Raw genomic sequence first — 16,228 nt, 5'->3', positions numbered from 1 at the left:
AATTTATTAATTGTCAGAAACATCTGCAAGTATATTGTTTTAATGGGGAGAAAGAAATGAGTGAAGTAAAACAGATTCTCCATGCAATAAATGGCGGCAGAGCCAAAGTGGTAGAAAAATACACTTACTAAAAAGTTACCAGGATACATTTTCAAAGTTAGCAAGGGTCTTCCTATTTTTCGTCCCAAGCCTCAATGGACATACACTGGAGAGATATCTTACTTCATGATGTCTAGTTGCAATATCAAGACATTGGCTGAGCAGCAGAGGTCTTTGCATCTTAGTATAAAGTGGAAGAAGGCTTCCCTTTGATGGATTAGCCTGCACTCTTCACAATCAAAAGACCAGGAAAGAAACTGTATTGTAGCTTGGCATCCTTTTGAGTCTCAGGATTTTTGTATTTACAGCCATATTTTACAAAACACTAGATGGCGCTGGATGCTTGCCACCAGGTGAAGGCACTCAAGAGTCATTCAGGAGGATTTATTACTTTTCTTTACACACATTAAAGCATTTCTTATATTTTGGTTGTGAGCCTACCTTTTAATGGTGGAGCCATCTCTTCAGCCTTCAACCTCATTCTTATATAAGGAACCCCATGTGTGATGAGATCTAACTCCTTGTAGGGCAATAAGCACCACAGCCTCTGTGCATATGAGTCTGTGCAGGCTTGCTCCCCAGGCTTGATCTACATACCCTGAAGCAAATGATTTAATGCAATCCCTCTGATTGGAATGAAGCATTCTACAACTGAACCAGGTCTTGATTCTATTTAATAAAAACATATAAAAATTTTTGTTCCTCAAGGTCTGAAGAGTTGACTCAGCAGTTAAGAACACCTATTGTTCTTGCAGAGATGATCAGGGTTCGATTCCCATCACAACTTTCTGTAACTCCAGTTCTACCGTTTAATGACCTGTTTCCTGATGTGCCCTCCCCCCAGCCTTGAGCAGGTCTGAACCTGAGTCATTTACCACAGTAGACCAAAACAATAGGACCTAGGAGGCATTGCATTGTCAGCCTACAGTCTGCTACAGGAGCTAGAAGAATGGACCGCCTACTGAGCTTGCCTTGACACCTCTGGGCTGCTATCCCCTCACCCAGCAGCCAGGCTGAAACAAGAAGAGACTCGGGAGGTAGGGCTTTCCCTTTATATGTGAAAGCAAAATATTAAACTTCGGGCCTTGACCAGAATACGTTGTCTTGGCCCCATGTTTTCTCTCGCCCTCCATTCCCCTTTCATTCCCAGCCTTCCTTTCAGGTGAACATGGTTACCCATAGCTGCTGGCAGCTACATCCTGACCTCAGCAGGTACCATGTATGCACATCAAGCATACATGCATACATACATACACACATACATACATGCATAGATACAGGCATGACACTAATACAAATAAAATAATTTTTAAAATTTGCTCATGGAAACAAATGTTATTTTCAATCTTGAGTGTATTAATCCAGCTTCGGTTTGACTTTCAGCTGGGACCTTTCAATCCAAAATAACAAAGAGACAAAGTCCAAAACCACAGAACACCAGTGGGTTGCATACAGCTTGTATTGCCATTCGAATGCTTGGTACTGCAATACTGTTAAGAAAGTTTAGTGAATAACCACCCCTCGCTGGGAAGAGAGCACTGACAGTCCATTTCTAAGTTGTTTCTAGGGAGATCACAGGAATGTACAGTTAGAGCTCTGGAGATACATGGGTAGAGGCATTGATTGTAATGGTGCAGATTCAACCACTTACAGAGTCCCAAGAAACACAAAAATAAATCCCGAATTCAAAGGAAAATCTCACCATTTAAACATAGAAATGCTATCGACTCAGAATGATGAAGCCTCGGCAAACATGCAGTCTGAATTAAAACAAAACACTCAGCATTCCTTCATTCCTTTATCTCTTTCTTGGGTGCCAACCTCAATTTCAGTAATGATATGAGGATGTATATAAGGACTCTCATTACATGAGAGAAATAAAATGCACAAAACACCCTGTAGTGAGCCCCAGAGTGTCAGCAAAGCCTTCCTTTGACCTGGGTGCAAACGTTGACAGTATGTGCAAGTATAAGCTTTTTACTGATGGTGACTAGCATGTGCAGAAGCTGGGAAATGTAGCTTTCTTCTCTGGGATATTTACAGTCTGACCATGCAGCCTACAGAGACTTCACACCAAGAAGAGCTAACTCTTCCCCCTCTGCTGTACATCTTAAACAAGCTGGGGTTCCATGGCTGGTCTGGTGGTATGCATGCTCCACCAGAGTGAATACTTCTGACCTGATCACACCTTTTCTTTCTATGTGTGTTTGTCAGTTATTTCTCCTTTTCCTTGATGCCAAGCCAGGATTCCCCTGGTAGAGTGGACATGCATGGAGGGGGTGTCCACATACATGTAATTAAAAAACTCCCTCACCCTTGGGGCTCCCAGAGACTGAACCACCAAACAAAAAGCATACATGAGCTGGATCTAGGTTTTCCATATAAATATAGCTGAAGTGTCATGCTGGTCCCCCAACAACTGGAGTGGGGCTGTCTTTGACTTTCGTGCCTGCCTGTGGATCCTATTCCCCTAGCTGGGCTGCCTCATCTGCCCTCAGAGAGGATGTGTCAGGGTGGGTTGGTAGCCAGGGGTTTTCTCTCCCTTCTCAGAGGAGAACAGTTGTGTGAGGGGAAACTGGGGTGAGAGGGGGTGCTGCAACTGGAATATAAAATGAATAAATAAATTAATCAACAGAGAAAAGAGAAAAGTCTCTCAAAGTTGTGTGCATCCAGAGCTGATAATTTTAGCATCCAATAAAGCAAAAGGGATTCACTTCATATGAGGCTGGAGAGATGCTCAGTGGGTAATGTGCTTGATAGAAATTATGACACCTGAGTTCAAATTCCCACAGGTAGTACACATCTGTGACACCACTGCTCTGCTGGCAAGATGCAAAGCCGGGCCAGAAGCTTGCCAGCCAGCTAGCCTGACATACAAAACAGTAAAAGCAAAGAGATTCTATTTCACATTATGTGGAAGGCAAGAACAGAGCTACTGTGTTTTAGAAGACAAGAGCGTATTCTTGATCACTCAAACTTTTTCTCCAGCTTCAAAACTATTGAACCAGAAGTTGCTTTCCCAAGGTGAGAAAGGCCAGGCCACATCTTTCTAGCTTGTCCTTGTCTCCTTTTCATATAAGTCTGAGTGGATAAGTATTCTTTTTTTATTGTAGCTATAACAAAATGCCAGAAACTTAATGATTTAGGAGAACACTTTATGTCTTTATTACCTACACTGAAAGTCTCAATCTGTTTCATAGGCTTGAAGTCAAGGTGGATTCGGGGTAGCATCTTTTCTGTGATGTGTGAAGAGGATTCTGTTCCCTTCCCTTTGCAGATTTTAGTGGCTGCTAGTGTTTCCTGGCGTATGGCTCCTTTCTCTAAATCTCTTATTTCCCTTCAAAAAAATCAGCTCAGTCTATTATTGCACTATCACAATCTGGCTTCTTCCTGCATCATTCATTCAAACACAGACACTTGTGCTTACATTGACTCTATATGAATATACTAATATAGCCTGCCAATCTTATGATACTTAACACAGTCCCATCTTCACAGGTTCTGAGAGTTTGGACACGACGATCTTTGAGGAACCATTACGCGTGCCAGTTAGTAATAATCAAAGTTTTGAGTGTAAGTGTGTGCATGCATGCACACCCATGACTTATCCCACATGTCTGTCACATCCTTCTTTATTAGCCAAGAGAGGAGCTAGTAGCTGCTATTACAAGAAATATTCAACCATTGAATGGATTCATGGAGAAGGAGGAGGAGGAAGAAGATGAGAGGGGGGGGAGGGAGAGAGAGAGAGAGCACTAGAGCTATTGGGAGGAAAATGGTGAGGGAAGGAGAAGAATTGGAGAGAAATGAGTAGGTGTTGATTTGATCAAACCACATTATATTCATGTACAAATATTAAAAATACACTTAAAAAGAAACGTCCCATGAACCCCAAGTCCGAGGCACATGTTCAATGCATCTTTTTCTGAGCACTAACATTGTTTGCTGATGAAGTGAGTGCCATTTTCCTCCTGTTGTCCCCTCTGTGTTCTTCCTCAGAGTCTCCTGTGAGAAGCCAGGGTAGCAGATGAGGAACGTCTTGAAAAGCATCCCGGTATGACTCTTAACCATTGTAACTGCTCCAGAAATCCAACTACCCTGGTGTCATATCAGGAAGCAACCAGATACAACCAAACCTCACAGTTTACTTCACCAAAGACTACCTGTATAGTGCATTTTAATTGTTGATGCAGTTTAAGGGTCCACAGTTCTTGATAGGGCTTCAAAACAGCAGGTTTCTTTACTTTTTTTTTTTTTGGTCTGGGTTCACTAAAGCAGGAAGTCCTAAGCCTAGCTACACACATGCTAAGTGTGTACAAAGAAATAGTTTACTATAGAAATAAAGGAAGAATATCAACAAGAGCAGTTGTTATCATCAACACCATCAACAACGTCCTCATCATCAACAGGACCTTCATCTTCAACAGCATCATTGTCATCAGCAGCATCAGAAACACTTCACTACCACCACCGCCACTGCTGCCACCACCACCACTACCACCACCACCACCACCACCACCACCACCACCACCACCACCAACGCCAACGCCACCGCCGCTGCCGCTGCCGCTGCCACGCCACTGCCACTGCCAACAGCAGCAGCAGCAGCAGCAGCTTTATCAGCAGCAGAACATCCTGTCCTCTAAGAACTGCTTTTTGCATCCATGATGTAGCACTTACAGTAAACTTACTACATGATCACAATTTACGATTCAGTAGATTGAAGCATGGGGACATTATATGGAGAGATGGTTTCCCAATAATATGTTCAGGAAGTTGTCAGGCTAAGGGAAAAATATACCTATGTACTCGAATCTCTTCCTTTTTCCCTCACCAAACTCGTAACAATTCTCCTGCCTCAGCTTCCCACTGCTGAGATTGCAGGTATGAACCATAGTGTTCAGTGGGAGTCTCTTATTTCCTGTGTTATGTTTTCTCTATATGTTATTATTTTTCTTGTTGCAATATAAAACAAGAATATTTGTCCCATATACTTCATAAAGCAAGTATGAGGATAAGAGACTTTTGGTGAGCGTAAACATACTCTGTGATTTATCTTCCCTTTAATCTTTGCTATTGAAGAACTGAGAAACATAGGGGAGGAAATATGAAAAGAAATCTTTTCTCTTTCTTTTAACTATATAAGGTGTGTACGTGAGCGTGTGTGTGTGTTGGGAGCAAAAGGTGGACATTAACTCTTTAATTACAGTTGTTGTTAATATTGTTTAGGAATGCTCTTACTTTTTGGCATTTTTACGTTTTTTAAAATTTCTTGCACTTTTTGAGATTATAATGTAATTACATTATTTTCCCCTTTCCTTTCCCCACTCCAAACCATCCATATACCTCTCCTTGCTCTCTTTCAAAATCATGGCATCTTTTTTCATTAGTCATTGCTACATCTGTACATGTACTTGAATATATACATACACACTTCTAATAAAGTAAATAGAGCTGGCCCAGTGTGTACAGTGGTTTCAGAGACAGTCATTTGGTATTGGAGAATCAGTTGCTATGTTCCTTCCTGGGTCAGACTATGTCTCCAGCTCTCAGTACTCCTTAGATGCTTGCAGTTCTTTGTGAATGGCTGAGGCCTCTTGGGTTTATCCTGTCTACTTTAGCTCGTCTACTGTTACTGTCCTTGGTCAGCTCACTTTTAGGTAGGCAGTCATGTTGGGGAGACTTCATGCATGTGGCTTCTGACATTTGTAGGAGACAAATGTCTCACAGCAAAGATCTCTACCCTCTGGGTTTTACAGTCTTTCTACTGTATCTTCCACAATGATTCTTAAACCTTTTGTGTGGGAATTGTTTTATAGATGTATCTGGTGAGACTGAGCTCCTGAACTCTGTATTTTCATTGGTAAAATGTTTTTATTTGAACATTTCATGTGTAAGTTCATTATATTTACTTCCGTTTTAGCTTCTCTTGTAGGGTCTAATCACATGATATGAAATGCTGTGCAGCTGTTCAAAATGAGAATATACTTAGTGACATATAGAACTAGAAAAAAACTAGAAAAGTATACATAAATAATTACATATTTTGTATGTATGTATGTATTTATGTGTACATATGAATATATTAGTATATATATGTATATATTATATCATGCTCAGTCCAATTAGTGTTGCTCTTACTTACATGAGACTATGCTATTGATATTTTTATTTTATTTATTTATTTTTAAATTGGATATTTTATTTATTTACATTTCAAATGTTATCCCCTTTCCCAGTTTCCCCTCTGCAAATCCCCTATCCCATCCCCCCTTACCCTACTTCTATGAGGACGGCCCCCCACCCACCCACCCACCCACTCCCACCACACTGCCCTAGCATTCCTCTACGTTGGGGCATCAAGCCTTTACAGGACCAAGGCCCATTGATGCCAGATAAAGCCCCTTCAGCTCTTTCAGTCCTTCCCGTAACTCCTTCATTGAGTCCCTGTGCTTAGTTCGATGGTTGGCTGTGAGCGTCCACATCTGTATTGGTCAGTATCTGGCAAAGCCTCTCAGGAGACAGTTGTATTAGGCTCCTGTACTGACATTTTTATAAACTACACTTTTTTTCTGAAAAATGTTATAATTTATGTATATTTTTCTAGTTTTTTCTTGTTCTCTATGTCACTTAGTGCATTCTCATTTTAAACAGCTGTACAGCGTTTCATGTCATCATTCTACTAAATTCCCATAGTTGAAACTGTAGCTCCTAACATGTTTTAAAAAACCAAAGCTGGAAGTAGACAAACCTCCGCCTTTCACCCTGGTCCCCAGATGACACACATGTTGCGACAGTTTCCAGTTGCCTCTTTTGTACTCTGCTAGTCATGCTGGCTGCAGAAGGAACTGTTCATTTATTCTTCTTGAGGATTTCTCACTTCCTAGAAGGCTGCTTTCTCCTCTTCTCTGTACGCTTATATGTTATCCTCTGCCTTACAGGACTCAAGGGGACAATATCATTGCAGTCATGATGAAGCCTTGAAAGGCACAGACACTATTAAGACCTGTGACAAAACCTTTCCTAGATTAACGTTTCAGTAAGTAACAAGGAGGTGTAATGCAGCCTGGCAAGGCAGCCATCCCACATCACTCTGTCCCTTGAAGACTCATCTGCGGCACAAGCCAACCCTGATCAATCAGAGGAAGATTTTCTTTCTGCTGTCTCACTAACCAAGGTCAGGTACTTCCTCAGTGCAGGAGGTCTAACACACCTGCTCCCTCAATGCAGGAGGTCTAACACACCTGCTCCCTCAATGCAGGAGGTCTAACACACCTGCTCCCTCAATGCAGGAGGTCTAACACACCTGCTCCCTCAATGCAGGAGGTCTAACACACCTGCTCCCTCAATGCAGGAGGTCTAACACATTTGCTCTCTCAATGCAGGAGGTCCAACACACCTGCTCCCTCAATGCAGGAGGTCCAACACACCTGCTCCCTCAATGTAGGAGGTCTAACACACCTGCTCCCTCAGTGCAGGAGGTCCAACACACCTGCTCCCTCAATGCAGGAGGTCTAACACACCTGCTCCCTCAGTGCAGGAGGTCCAACACACCTGCTCCCTCAATGCAGGAGGTCTAACACACCTGCTTTCTCAATGCAGGAGGTCCAACACACCTGCTCCCTCAATGCAGGAGGTCTAACACACCTGCTCCCTCAATGCAGGAGGTCTAACACACCTGCTCCCTCAGTGCAGGAGGTCCAACACACCTGCTCCCTCAATGCAGGAGGTCTAACACACCTGCTCCCTCAGTGCAGGAGGTCCAACACACCTGCTCCCTCAATGCAGGAGGTCCAACACACCTGCTCCCTCAATGCAGGAGGTCTAACACACCTGCTCCCTCAATGCAGGAGGTCTAACACACCTGCTCCCTCAGTGCAGGAGGTCCAACACACCTGCTCCCTCAATGCAGGAGGTCCAACACACCTGCTCCCTCAAAGTAGGAGGTCAACACACCTGCTTCCTCAGTGCAGAAGGTCTAAAACAACCTGACAAGTGTGCCCCAAAGTTCAAGGACCCCACATACAAAGAAGACAACAAACCAAACCAAACCACTACCACCAACACGTCCACCACCAGAAGATTAGAGAAGTTGAGGGAAAGGACAAGAATTGTCTTAGCTTACTTATCCTCAACTAAATCTCTGTCCTTGCCTCTTATAAAGGAAGGATCAGAAGCACAATCATTTTGTTATTCACGCATCTATTCAAAAAGCAATGGCGTATATGCTATGAAATGTTATTTTCCTTGCTGAGTTTTAGGACCACATTACTTGTGCTGTACTTTTCTCTGTGTGTGGCAGCAGACAGAATAGGAAGGAGAGAAGACAAGGGGCTTTCTCATCTCTGTATTGAGTGTTGCTGCTAACATGAGCAGTACCATGCTGGGAGAGCCCTGCACAGTTACTGGGGAAATGGCACTCAGTAGTTGGTTTGCAAATTGCTATCAGTCCATTAAGAAATGAGGTGCCTGTGCCAGCTTGAACCAACACACTGTGTTTCTCATCAAAAAACGTTTTCAATTTTAAAAAAATGTTGAATAAGCCAAGTTGCACACAAATTAAGGGTGGGGTACGCTCTGTGTCCATTCACTCGTTAGTGAAAAATTTGTCTAAAGAAAAAAACACCTCTGTAATGAAAGTGACGGATGAAGGATCAAAGTTTCTCAAGTCTTGTTTATTTCATATTGCAATTTTGATGGCTGTATCTAGAGCTCAAGATATTATTAGGTGTGGCAGAAGCAATTGGTATAAAAACAGATCTGTGTATTCCCAGGCAGATGTGAACCTAGTTCTTATAAAATGACAAAGTAAGTGGAGAGAAATGTGGAGTTCTTTTAACTAAAGAAGTAGGAAGATTAAGAATGTGTGTGTGTGTGTGTATGATGTATATTTACACACACACACACACACACACACACACAAATGTATTTGAACCTTTTTCAAATTCTCTCACCATGTAGCCCAGGCTGGCCTTGAGCCCTCTCTCCTTCCTCACCTTCCTGAGTCACCTGTTTGGGTCAGCAGAAGTTTACTGCTCCAACTGTTTTCTGGCAGATATTCAGCTAACATTTACCCCTGTTACTTTTCATTTTCTCACTTGGTTTATTAAACAAATCAGAATGCTAAGAAACAGCCTTTTGATTAACAAGAATAGATGCTCAGAGATAGTGACTTGCAAAGGATTATGATAGCCAGTAGGAGACAGAAGTGGATTAGAACGCTTTTGGCCATCTTTTTTTTTTTTTCCCCCAACGTGATAGGAATTTGACTGAAGTATTCATGAAACAAACATGCATGATGCCTTCTGCAACATCAGAAAATACAAAGTATATAGGACTTAGTCATTGAAATTAATATTCACTTTTATGCTGAGTTATAAATTAAGCCTAAAAATAATAGTAAGACCAAATATATTCTTCATGTATTAGCTCATGCTGATGTAAACACAAAGAAAACCCAGACGGACTAATTCCTCAATGAATGGTGTCTCCTACTCTCTTCTGCACTAATTAGGAAAATAAAAGATCAAATTAAGAAAATAACGTATCAAATTAAGAAAAAACTCTCAAATTAATCCCAAGCCTCTGGTTTTGATAAGGAAGCTGAAAAAGACCAGTACTAGGCAAAAAATTTGCATCACTTGACATTTACTTTTAAATCACATATCAAGTTGGAAATAATTAGGTGCTACTACCAGCCATTTGTTACAAACCGCAGAAAAATACTTTCCTCGGGGGATGGGGAGAGCGAGTGCTCTGATGCTGTGGCCCTTTAATACAGTTCTTCATGTTGTCTGACCCCCAACCATAAAATTATTTTTGTTGCTACTTCATAACTGTAGTTTTGCTACTGTTATGAATTATAATGTAAATATATTTGGAAACAGAGGCATGCTAAAGGGATTGTGACCCACAGGTCACACTGACATAGCACAAATAGAAACAAATCCAACACAACTTAGAGCTGGCATTTTACAAATTAACGCTCTTTACTGGTCTTTCTGAAGCTCCTGTTGTGCAGTGGGCTCATCTTTTGCTCCTTAAAAAATACTGTTGTATTAGTCAAATCCTAATAAATAGCTTTAAATTCTTAGCTTAGTATTGCCACAAAAATATGGATCATCTAAAAATATTAACTAATATGTGTGTGTGAAAATAAACATACTAATTTGCACATATAGCGGATGAGACAAACCCATGGTTGATCTAGTCAACTAGGATCAGAAATATTAGGGGAGGCAAAGACCATTTCATTAATAAAGTATTCGCAAACATGAGAACTTGAGTTTGATTGCCAGAACCACTGTTTTGAAAAGCCAGGCATGTTGGTATATACGGAGATCAAGACAGATAGATGTTTAGGGATTGCCAGCCAGCCAGACTGGTTTATTAGGTGAGGTCTAAGCTAGTGAGAACTCTTGGATTAATTTTTATGTATCTAAATACATACATACATACATACATACATACATACATATGTACGGTTACTGGTATCTGAGTAAAGACACCTTGAACCTTTACATAGACTTGCACATACATACATGTGTGTTTAATATGTATGGGTGTTTGTGCATGCACACACACAGAGTTGGACATATTATTACAGTTACATTTGAAGTAAATGATCTCAGATCTAAGACAATTATATTACTTTATTAGCTCTGGCTAATTTAAGCCAATGTGGCATTTTAACATTAGCTATGTGTTTTCACAAAGAATATGCATCTGTCCCTATCCATCAGGTGAATTCTTAGAGTTACCTTTGATGAAACTACACAGAATCTCTAGAAGAAATAGTACAGTGTTAAAGGGAGAGAAAGAAACAAACAAACTTCCAAAACTCAGTGCAACTTCAGTGTGAATGGACTTGGTTCCTGGCAACATCACTATTAGAAAATCACCGTGATGGAATTCAGAAAGAATTAATCTTTTAAATAAAATAGGTCAGCTTCATGTATGAGTCTGTGTATAGTGGTAAAGGAGGAATCTTTCAGATGGAAATGTACTTTGACCCATTTCATGTTATATTAATCTTTTATTGTGTGGTAATAATACGCGTGTTTCCCAAAAAGTAAATAGTTGACTCACTTTTGGCAGATTCATCCTTGAAAGAAATTAGTTTCTGATGACCTACCCACTCTACTTATGTTTCAATATATTTTAAAAATGTTAAACATTTAATTTTTATGTACTGAATGTATACTCATGTTTTGTCTGTATGTCTGTATGTGTACCACATGTATGCTTGGTCCTTACAGAGGCCAGAAGAGGGCATCAGATCCCCTAGGACTGGAGTTAGAGATGGTTGTCAGCCTCATGTGGATGCTAAAAATTAGACCTGAGACTGCTAGAAGAGCAGCCAGGACTCCTAACCACTCAGCCATCTTTCCAGCCCTGTGCTTATGTTTTCAACCAATAGAACACTGAACTAAAACTCGAGTTTTGTTCATCTCATTGGTATCTCCTTCCATCCAAGAGCTCTGGCATGATATTATATAAGCCATCACTTGTTAATTAAAACATTCCAATGAAAAACATCAGTAACCCAAGAAGAAGGGAGAAGTCAGCTGTTGCTGCTCCTGCTCTGAAAGCCATTTGGAATGTTTTGAACACACACACACACTTTTGTTTTCCTTGGCTGTGTGGATAAGTCTATTTTCTTCTAGAATACTTTATTCAGGCATCATATAATCAACAAATGAGATCATTGTTCAATAGGCTCCGAAGACAGTGTCTGAATTAAGCTGATTTCACTTAATGTGTAAAATGACAGTGACCTCCCTTTATATCTAGAAGGTCTTTTTTTACAAAACTACATCAGTATATTAGAGAAAGCCCCACTTTCCAGGAGAAGCCAGAGGAAGAGCAGTTATTAATTTTGCTGAGAGCAGAGCTGGGCTCATATTCTAACACTGCATATCACAGCGACTTGACATTGAACAGGGCATTTTAAATATAGACTATTGCAGGATGACACTTAACTGATACACTAAACGTAAGGTAAGGCAAGTTAGGCGTGTCTGAATTCAAAATGCAAGAAGAGATGGGAGGAAAAGTCCTCAGTGGGACAAGCTGGGTCTGAGTCACGCAGTTGTCTTTACCTTTCAAGATGTGTACCATTTAAACACAGCAAGGACAGTGATTTAAAACACAAGTAAATACGCTTGGCTGAGTGTTCACTTTATAGCTGGTTTGCAAGTTTCTCCCTGGAGGGCTTCATTTTCAGTTGCCTTAAAGCTTGGAAGCTCACTGATTTTAGGCACTGCTTCACATTTTCTCCCCCCTGTCTTCTTTTAGTGTGCTGTGTGCTGCACACATCATCATGGAACATGGTTTCCCTTCCAACCAAGGAACGCTAATTTGGGGAGAAATTTCTTGCTGTTTCAGAGTCCTGCCAAACAATCTGCAAATGGGAAGGAGTTTGGTGACTGTGACCATTATTGGCAACTGCTGAAGGATTAGGTAATAAGGAAGCAATGATGAGTAGTCAGTGTCCTGACTTCTGCATTTCATTAGGTCTGCTTCTGCATATGTATTAATAACGGTGTGGCCTGTGGATGTAATTTCATGTTTATAACACTTCAGTCACCGGCAATGCTGTACACCCATGCTTCCCGTGCTTTCTCATCTGCTGCTTATAGCCATTCGGATTCAGGTAACAGAAATATTTTAGATAAGAGTTAATTAGCTTGCATTCTGCAGATCAAATCTCTATATCTCATCATTAAATAGAAATTGCCTGGGTAACTGCTGAAAGGATTTTGTACTTGTCCTTCCTCAGATTTAAAATGTATGATGCATTTTCTTTTCTCACAGAAGAAAATGTTAGTATTCATTGAATATTTTAGATATAGATTTTTTTACATCAAACTTTCCACTTGTACATTGCCAAACTCACTTTCGACTATATCTCTGCATATAGACCAAAAGTTCAAGAAGGGAGACTAGAAATATCTTGTCAACCAAAGGACAGAACGAAAATGATGCTGAGTTACAAATCTACCAATCTCTAGACTCTTCCTAGGCCGATGTTCACTGAATCCTGGAATTTTCCTCAGTTTCTCAGTCTTTAAAATGGGACCATTTTCATTCATTGGCCTCACGAATACCCAGTACAAAATGACAGGTGTTGGTATGCTAAGAGCAGTCTACAAAACACAAAGAACTTGTGTTGCTGTAAAGGCCCTGTCTCCTTGGGTATCGCATCTCCTCTTTGTTATTTGTCAAGACTTAAGACAACAAATAGTTTCTTTGCTGAAAATATCTAAAGTTTTAGATACCCTTAAAAAAAACTAAACCATTATTTGTTTAGTCTTTAGAGCAGAAATAGGCTCCATACAGCGATCACATGTCCAGCCCCTGAGTCCACATCATTTAGAAGGAAGGTAGGGACAAAGAACCCACAGATGAGTCTCCTCATCTTTCGTGGTCTCAGTTATTCCAGTGGTTTCCAATTGCGAGACTACCAGCCACTCTTCTTGACCCGTGGCTTCTGCACTAGTTTCAGCCTTTTACATTTACTGAAAGGAAGCCAGAGGGACGTGCTTCTCCTTACACCACAGAGCCCTGGCACGCCTCTGGAAAAAGTAGAAAAGATCAGCTACTGCTTTTTCTGTCACAGGTTTTCTGAATTCCCCTTGGGAGTTTAAGACACTGGCAAGTCTGCGGCTCCACCCCCATTCCTCACTCCAGTCTAGAACCCTTGATCACTATCCACGGTTCTGAACCTTAACTTTCAGGTGTATGGAACCCATTAGATTTCTCTCAGCTTGTCAAAACATGACCACCTCCCACCCCCACCACATATCATCTCCACTTTCTTTCTTCCATCTGTGACCCCACCCCCCGCCAACTTCGCGTTTTATTTCTGCCCGTGTTTAAAATGTCTTATTCTATTTCAACTGAAGTCCTCCAACCTACCACCTAGGGACATAGTCCAAGCCTCTGACATCAAAGTTAAAAACAAAACAAAACAGAACCCTGGCTTCACCCACACGCTTCCTCCCCCTCTGATTCCGGCTCCCGGCAGCGCACATCACTCCACGCGCCAGACTCTTCTCACCTGACTCTCCCGCGGAAACTCGTGGCGCACTATGCTGAGCACTGGGATGTGCAGGACAGAGCTGACCAAGTCCAGCTCCATCATTTCGCCCTGGCTCTGGGGGAAGGCCAGCAGCGCCGACACCCCTTGTACCACCACGGTGTGGCACACACTCTGCAGAAAGGAGAAAGGGTCACTGCTCCATGGTGAGCTCGGGGAAGAGAAGGGCATAAGCGGCAGATCGCCCAGGCCCGCCTCGATGGCCATCACTACTTCCAAAGACAGGTTGTAGGGTAGGAGCCCTTCCACACGGTTCAGGTTTTCCACAGCGAACAGTAGGGCATCTCGCGGCCACAGAGTCTCGGCCCCGGAGCCCTCCCCGAGCTTTCGGGAGCCGGGTGGACCCCGGCCATGCAGGGCGCTCCCCAACCAACGTGCGCCTTGCGAGGGCGCCGGTGGCCGCCACGTCCCCGACTCTGGCTCATCTCTCTGGGCACCCGCCCTGCCGCCGTCCTGAGCGCGACTGGCTGCGCGTGGGGCCGTGGTCCAGGGTTGCAAGTGCACCGCGCCCACCCTCACCGCGTGTCCGATGCGCTTGAGGATCTGGCAGGGTTGCGGGTGCGAGGAGGAGCTGGGCACCCCGGCCAGCACCAGTGCGCAGGGCGGCGGCAGCAGTAGACAGACCCTGCTCAGCAGCCACCACAAACTCAGTCTCCTCATTACTGAGACCCGCTGAGAGAAAGCGCGCCCCCTCCTGCGCCCGGCTCGTCCCTCTGCAGCCGCCGCCGGAGGTCTCCGCCGCCTGAGGTCTCCGCCTCCAAATCCGGAGCGCAGCTTCCCTAGACGCGGCGAAGCGGTCGCAGGAGCCGGACCGCTCCCTGGGCATTCCAAGTTGCAGCCTAGCGGACGCCGGGAAGTGTCGGATGCGGTTCCAGGGCTCCTCCGCCTAGCATCATCCGCAAGCGCGACAGGCCGGTCGGCCAGCGCGGGTCACCCGTGGCTTGAGCTCCGGGTCCCGGTCCACCCCATCTGCAGGGCGCCTGGGGCGCAGTGTCTGGCCCCACTAGAAGCCGCCAGACTTGCAAGGGGGCGGCAGTGACAGAGGAGCTGTACTCTCACTTGGCTGGCTTTCCTCTTGCTGTTCAGTTCAGGCGACACCCACTTATTTACTGGGGTGGCAGAGGAGAGGGCGTTCACGCAAGGGGTGCGAGAAAGCAGCTGCGGAACCTGCTTCCTTTCCCCGCCGGCCACCTTATCGCGGGCTCCCCCAGCTCCTGGTTCATTTTCCCTCTTCCCTTTCTACTTCCTTTTTTCCTTTTTCTGCTGGGCTTTTCTCCCAGGCGCCACCTCCGCGGCTTCCTTGGAGGAGCGACACAACTGGCCAGTGAAGGGTGGTTCTGTTCCGAGCGCCAAAGTTCTCCCCGCCTCAGCTGGCGCCTCCCAGTAGCCGAGCCCTGGCGCCAGCCTGTCGCTTGGCTGCGCTAAACGCTCACTGATGGTGAGATTCTCCTGCCGCACAGTCCCGCGCCCCTGCAAAGTCCTCGCCCCTCAAACGCAGTCGGTAGTTGGCACAATTTCCTTTGGTGGTTGCACGCAAAGCAAAGACCGAGCCTGGAAGATTTCTGAATTCAGAGTCGCTCCCGAGAGCTCTGAAACCCAATGGGTCACAGGGACGGGTTTAAAGACACTGTGACTTTAAGGAGCATCTCTTGGCGACGCCACTCTAAAGGGTTTTTCTAGTTCAGAGTATTAAAGCAAGAATTATTTACACATCTGATTTCCTCTTGCTTTTCTTTGGCAGAGGAACCTATGCGTTTTAAAGGGGTCTTGTTTTTTGTTGTTGTTGTTTTTTGTTTTTGTTTTTGTTTTTTTTTTTTAGAGTCTTGGGATAAAAATAAAGTGGATTCAAAGCAATTCAAGAAGTTAAAGCACTTACCACCGGGCCTGACAACTGGATTTCCAACCCCAGGTCCTACATGAAGGAAAGAGACAATTGACTCAAGAAAGTTGTCCTCCAACGAGCACATGTGTGCCATGGCATGTTCCACCTGCTCATATCCATCCCAGACATGAAATAAATAAAATGTG

General features: G+C 43.4%; 1 protein-coding gene across 2 annotated transcripts in view; it reads right to left on the bottom strand.

Annotated features, from left to right (window-relative positions):
• The window catches only part of Grin3a (glutamate ionotropic receptor NMDA type subunit 3A), a 193,270-nt gene extending 177,779 nt beyond the window's left edge, over positions 1-15,491 (bottom strand). Inside the window, exon 1 of one of the 2 annotated variants that reach the window (XM_034503974.2) lies at positions 14,162-15,491. In XM_034503974.2, coding sequence (XP_034359865.1) covers positions 14,162-14,860 — 699 coding nt within the window. In that variant the 5' untranslated portion in view covers positions 14,861-15,491. The remainder of the gene's footprint in view (positions 1-14,161) is intronic. The other variant, XM_034503975.2, reaches the window with a different exon arrangement.
• Between the last annotated feature and the right edge of the window lie 737 nt (positions 15,492-16,228).

The sequence above is a fragment of the Arvicanthis niloticus genome, chromosome 5, assembly GCF_011762505.2.
Source record: "Arvicanthis niloticus isolate mArvNil1 chromosome 5, mArvNil1.pat.X, whole genome shotgun sequence".
Lineage (NCBI taxonomy): Eukaryota > Metazoa > Chordata > Mammalia > Rodentia > Muridae > Arvicanthis > Arvicanthis niloticus.
This window is presented reverse-complemented; position numbering and strand designations above follow the sequence as displayed.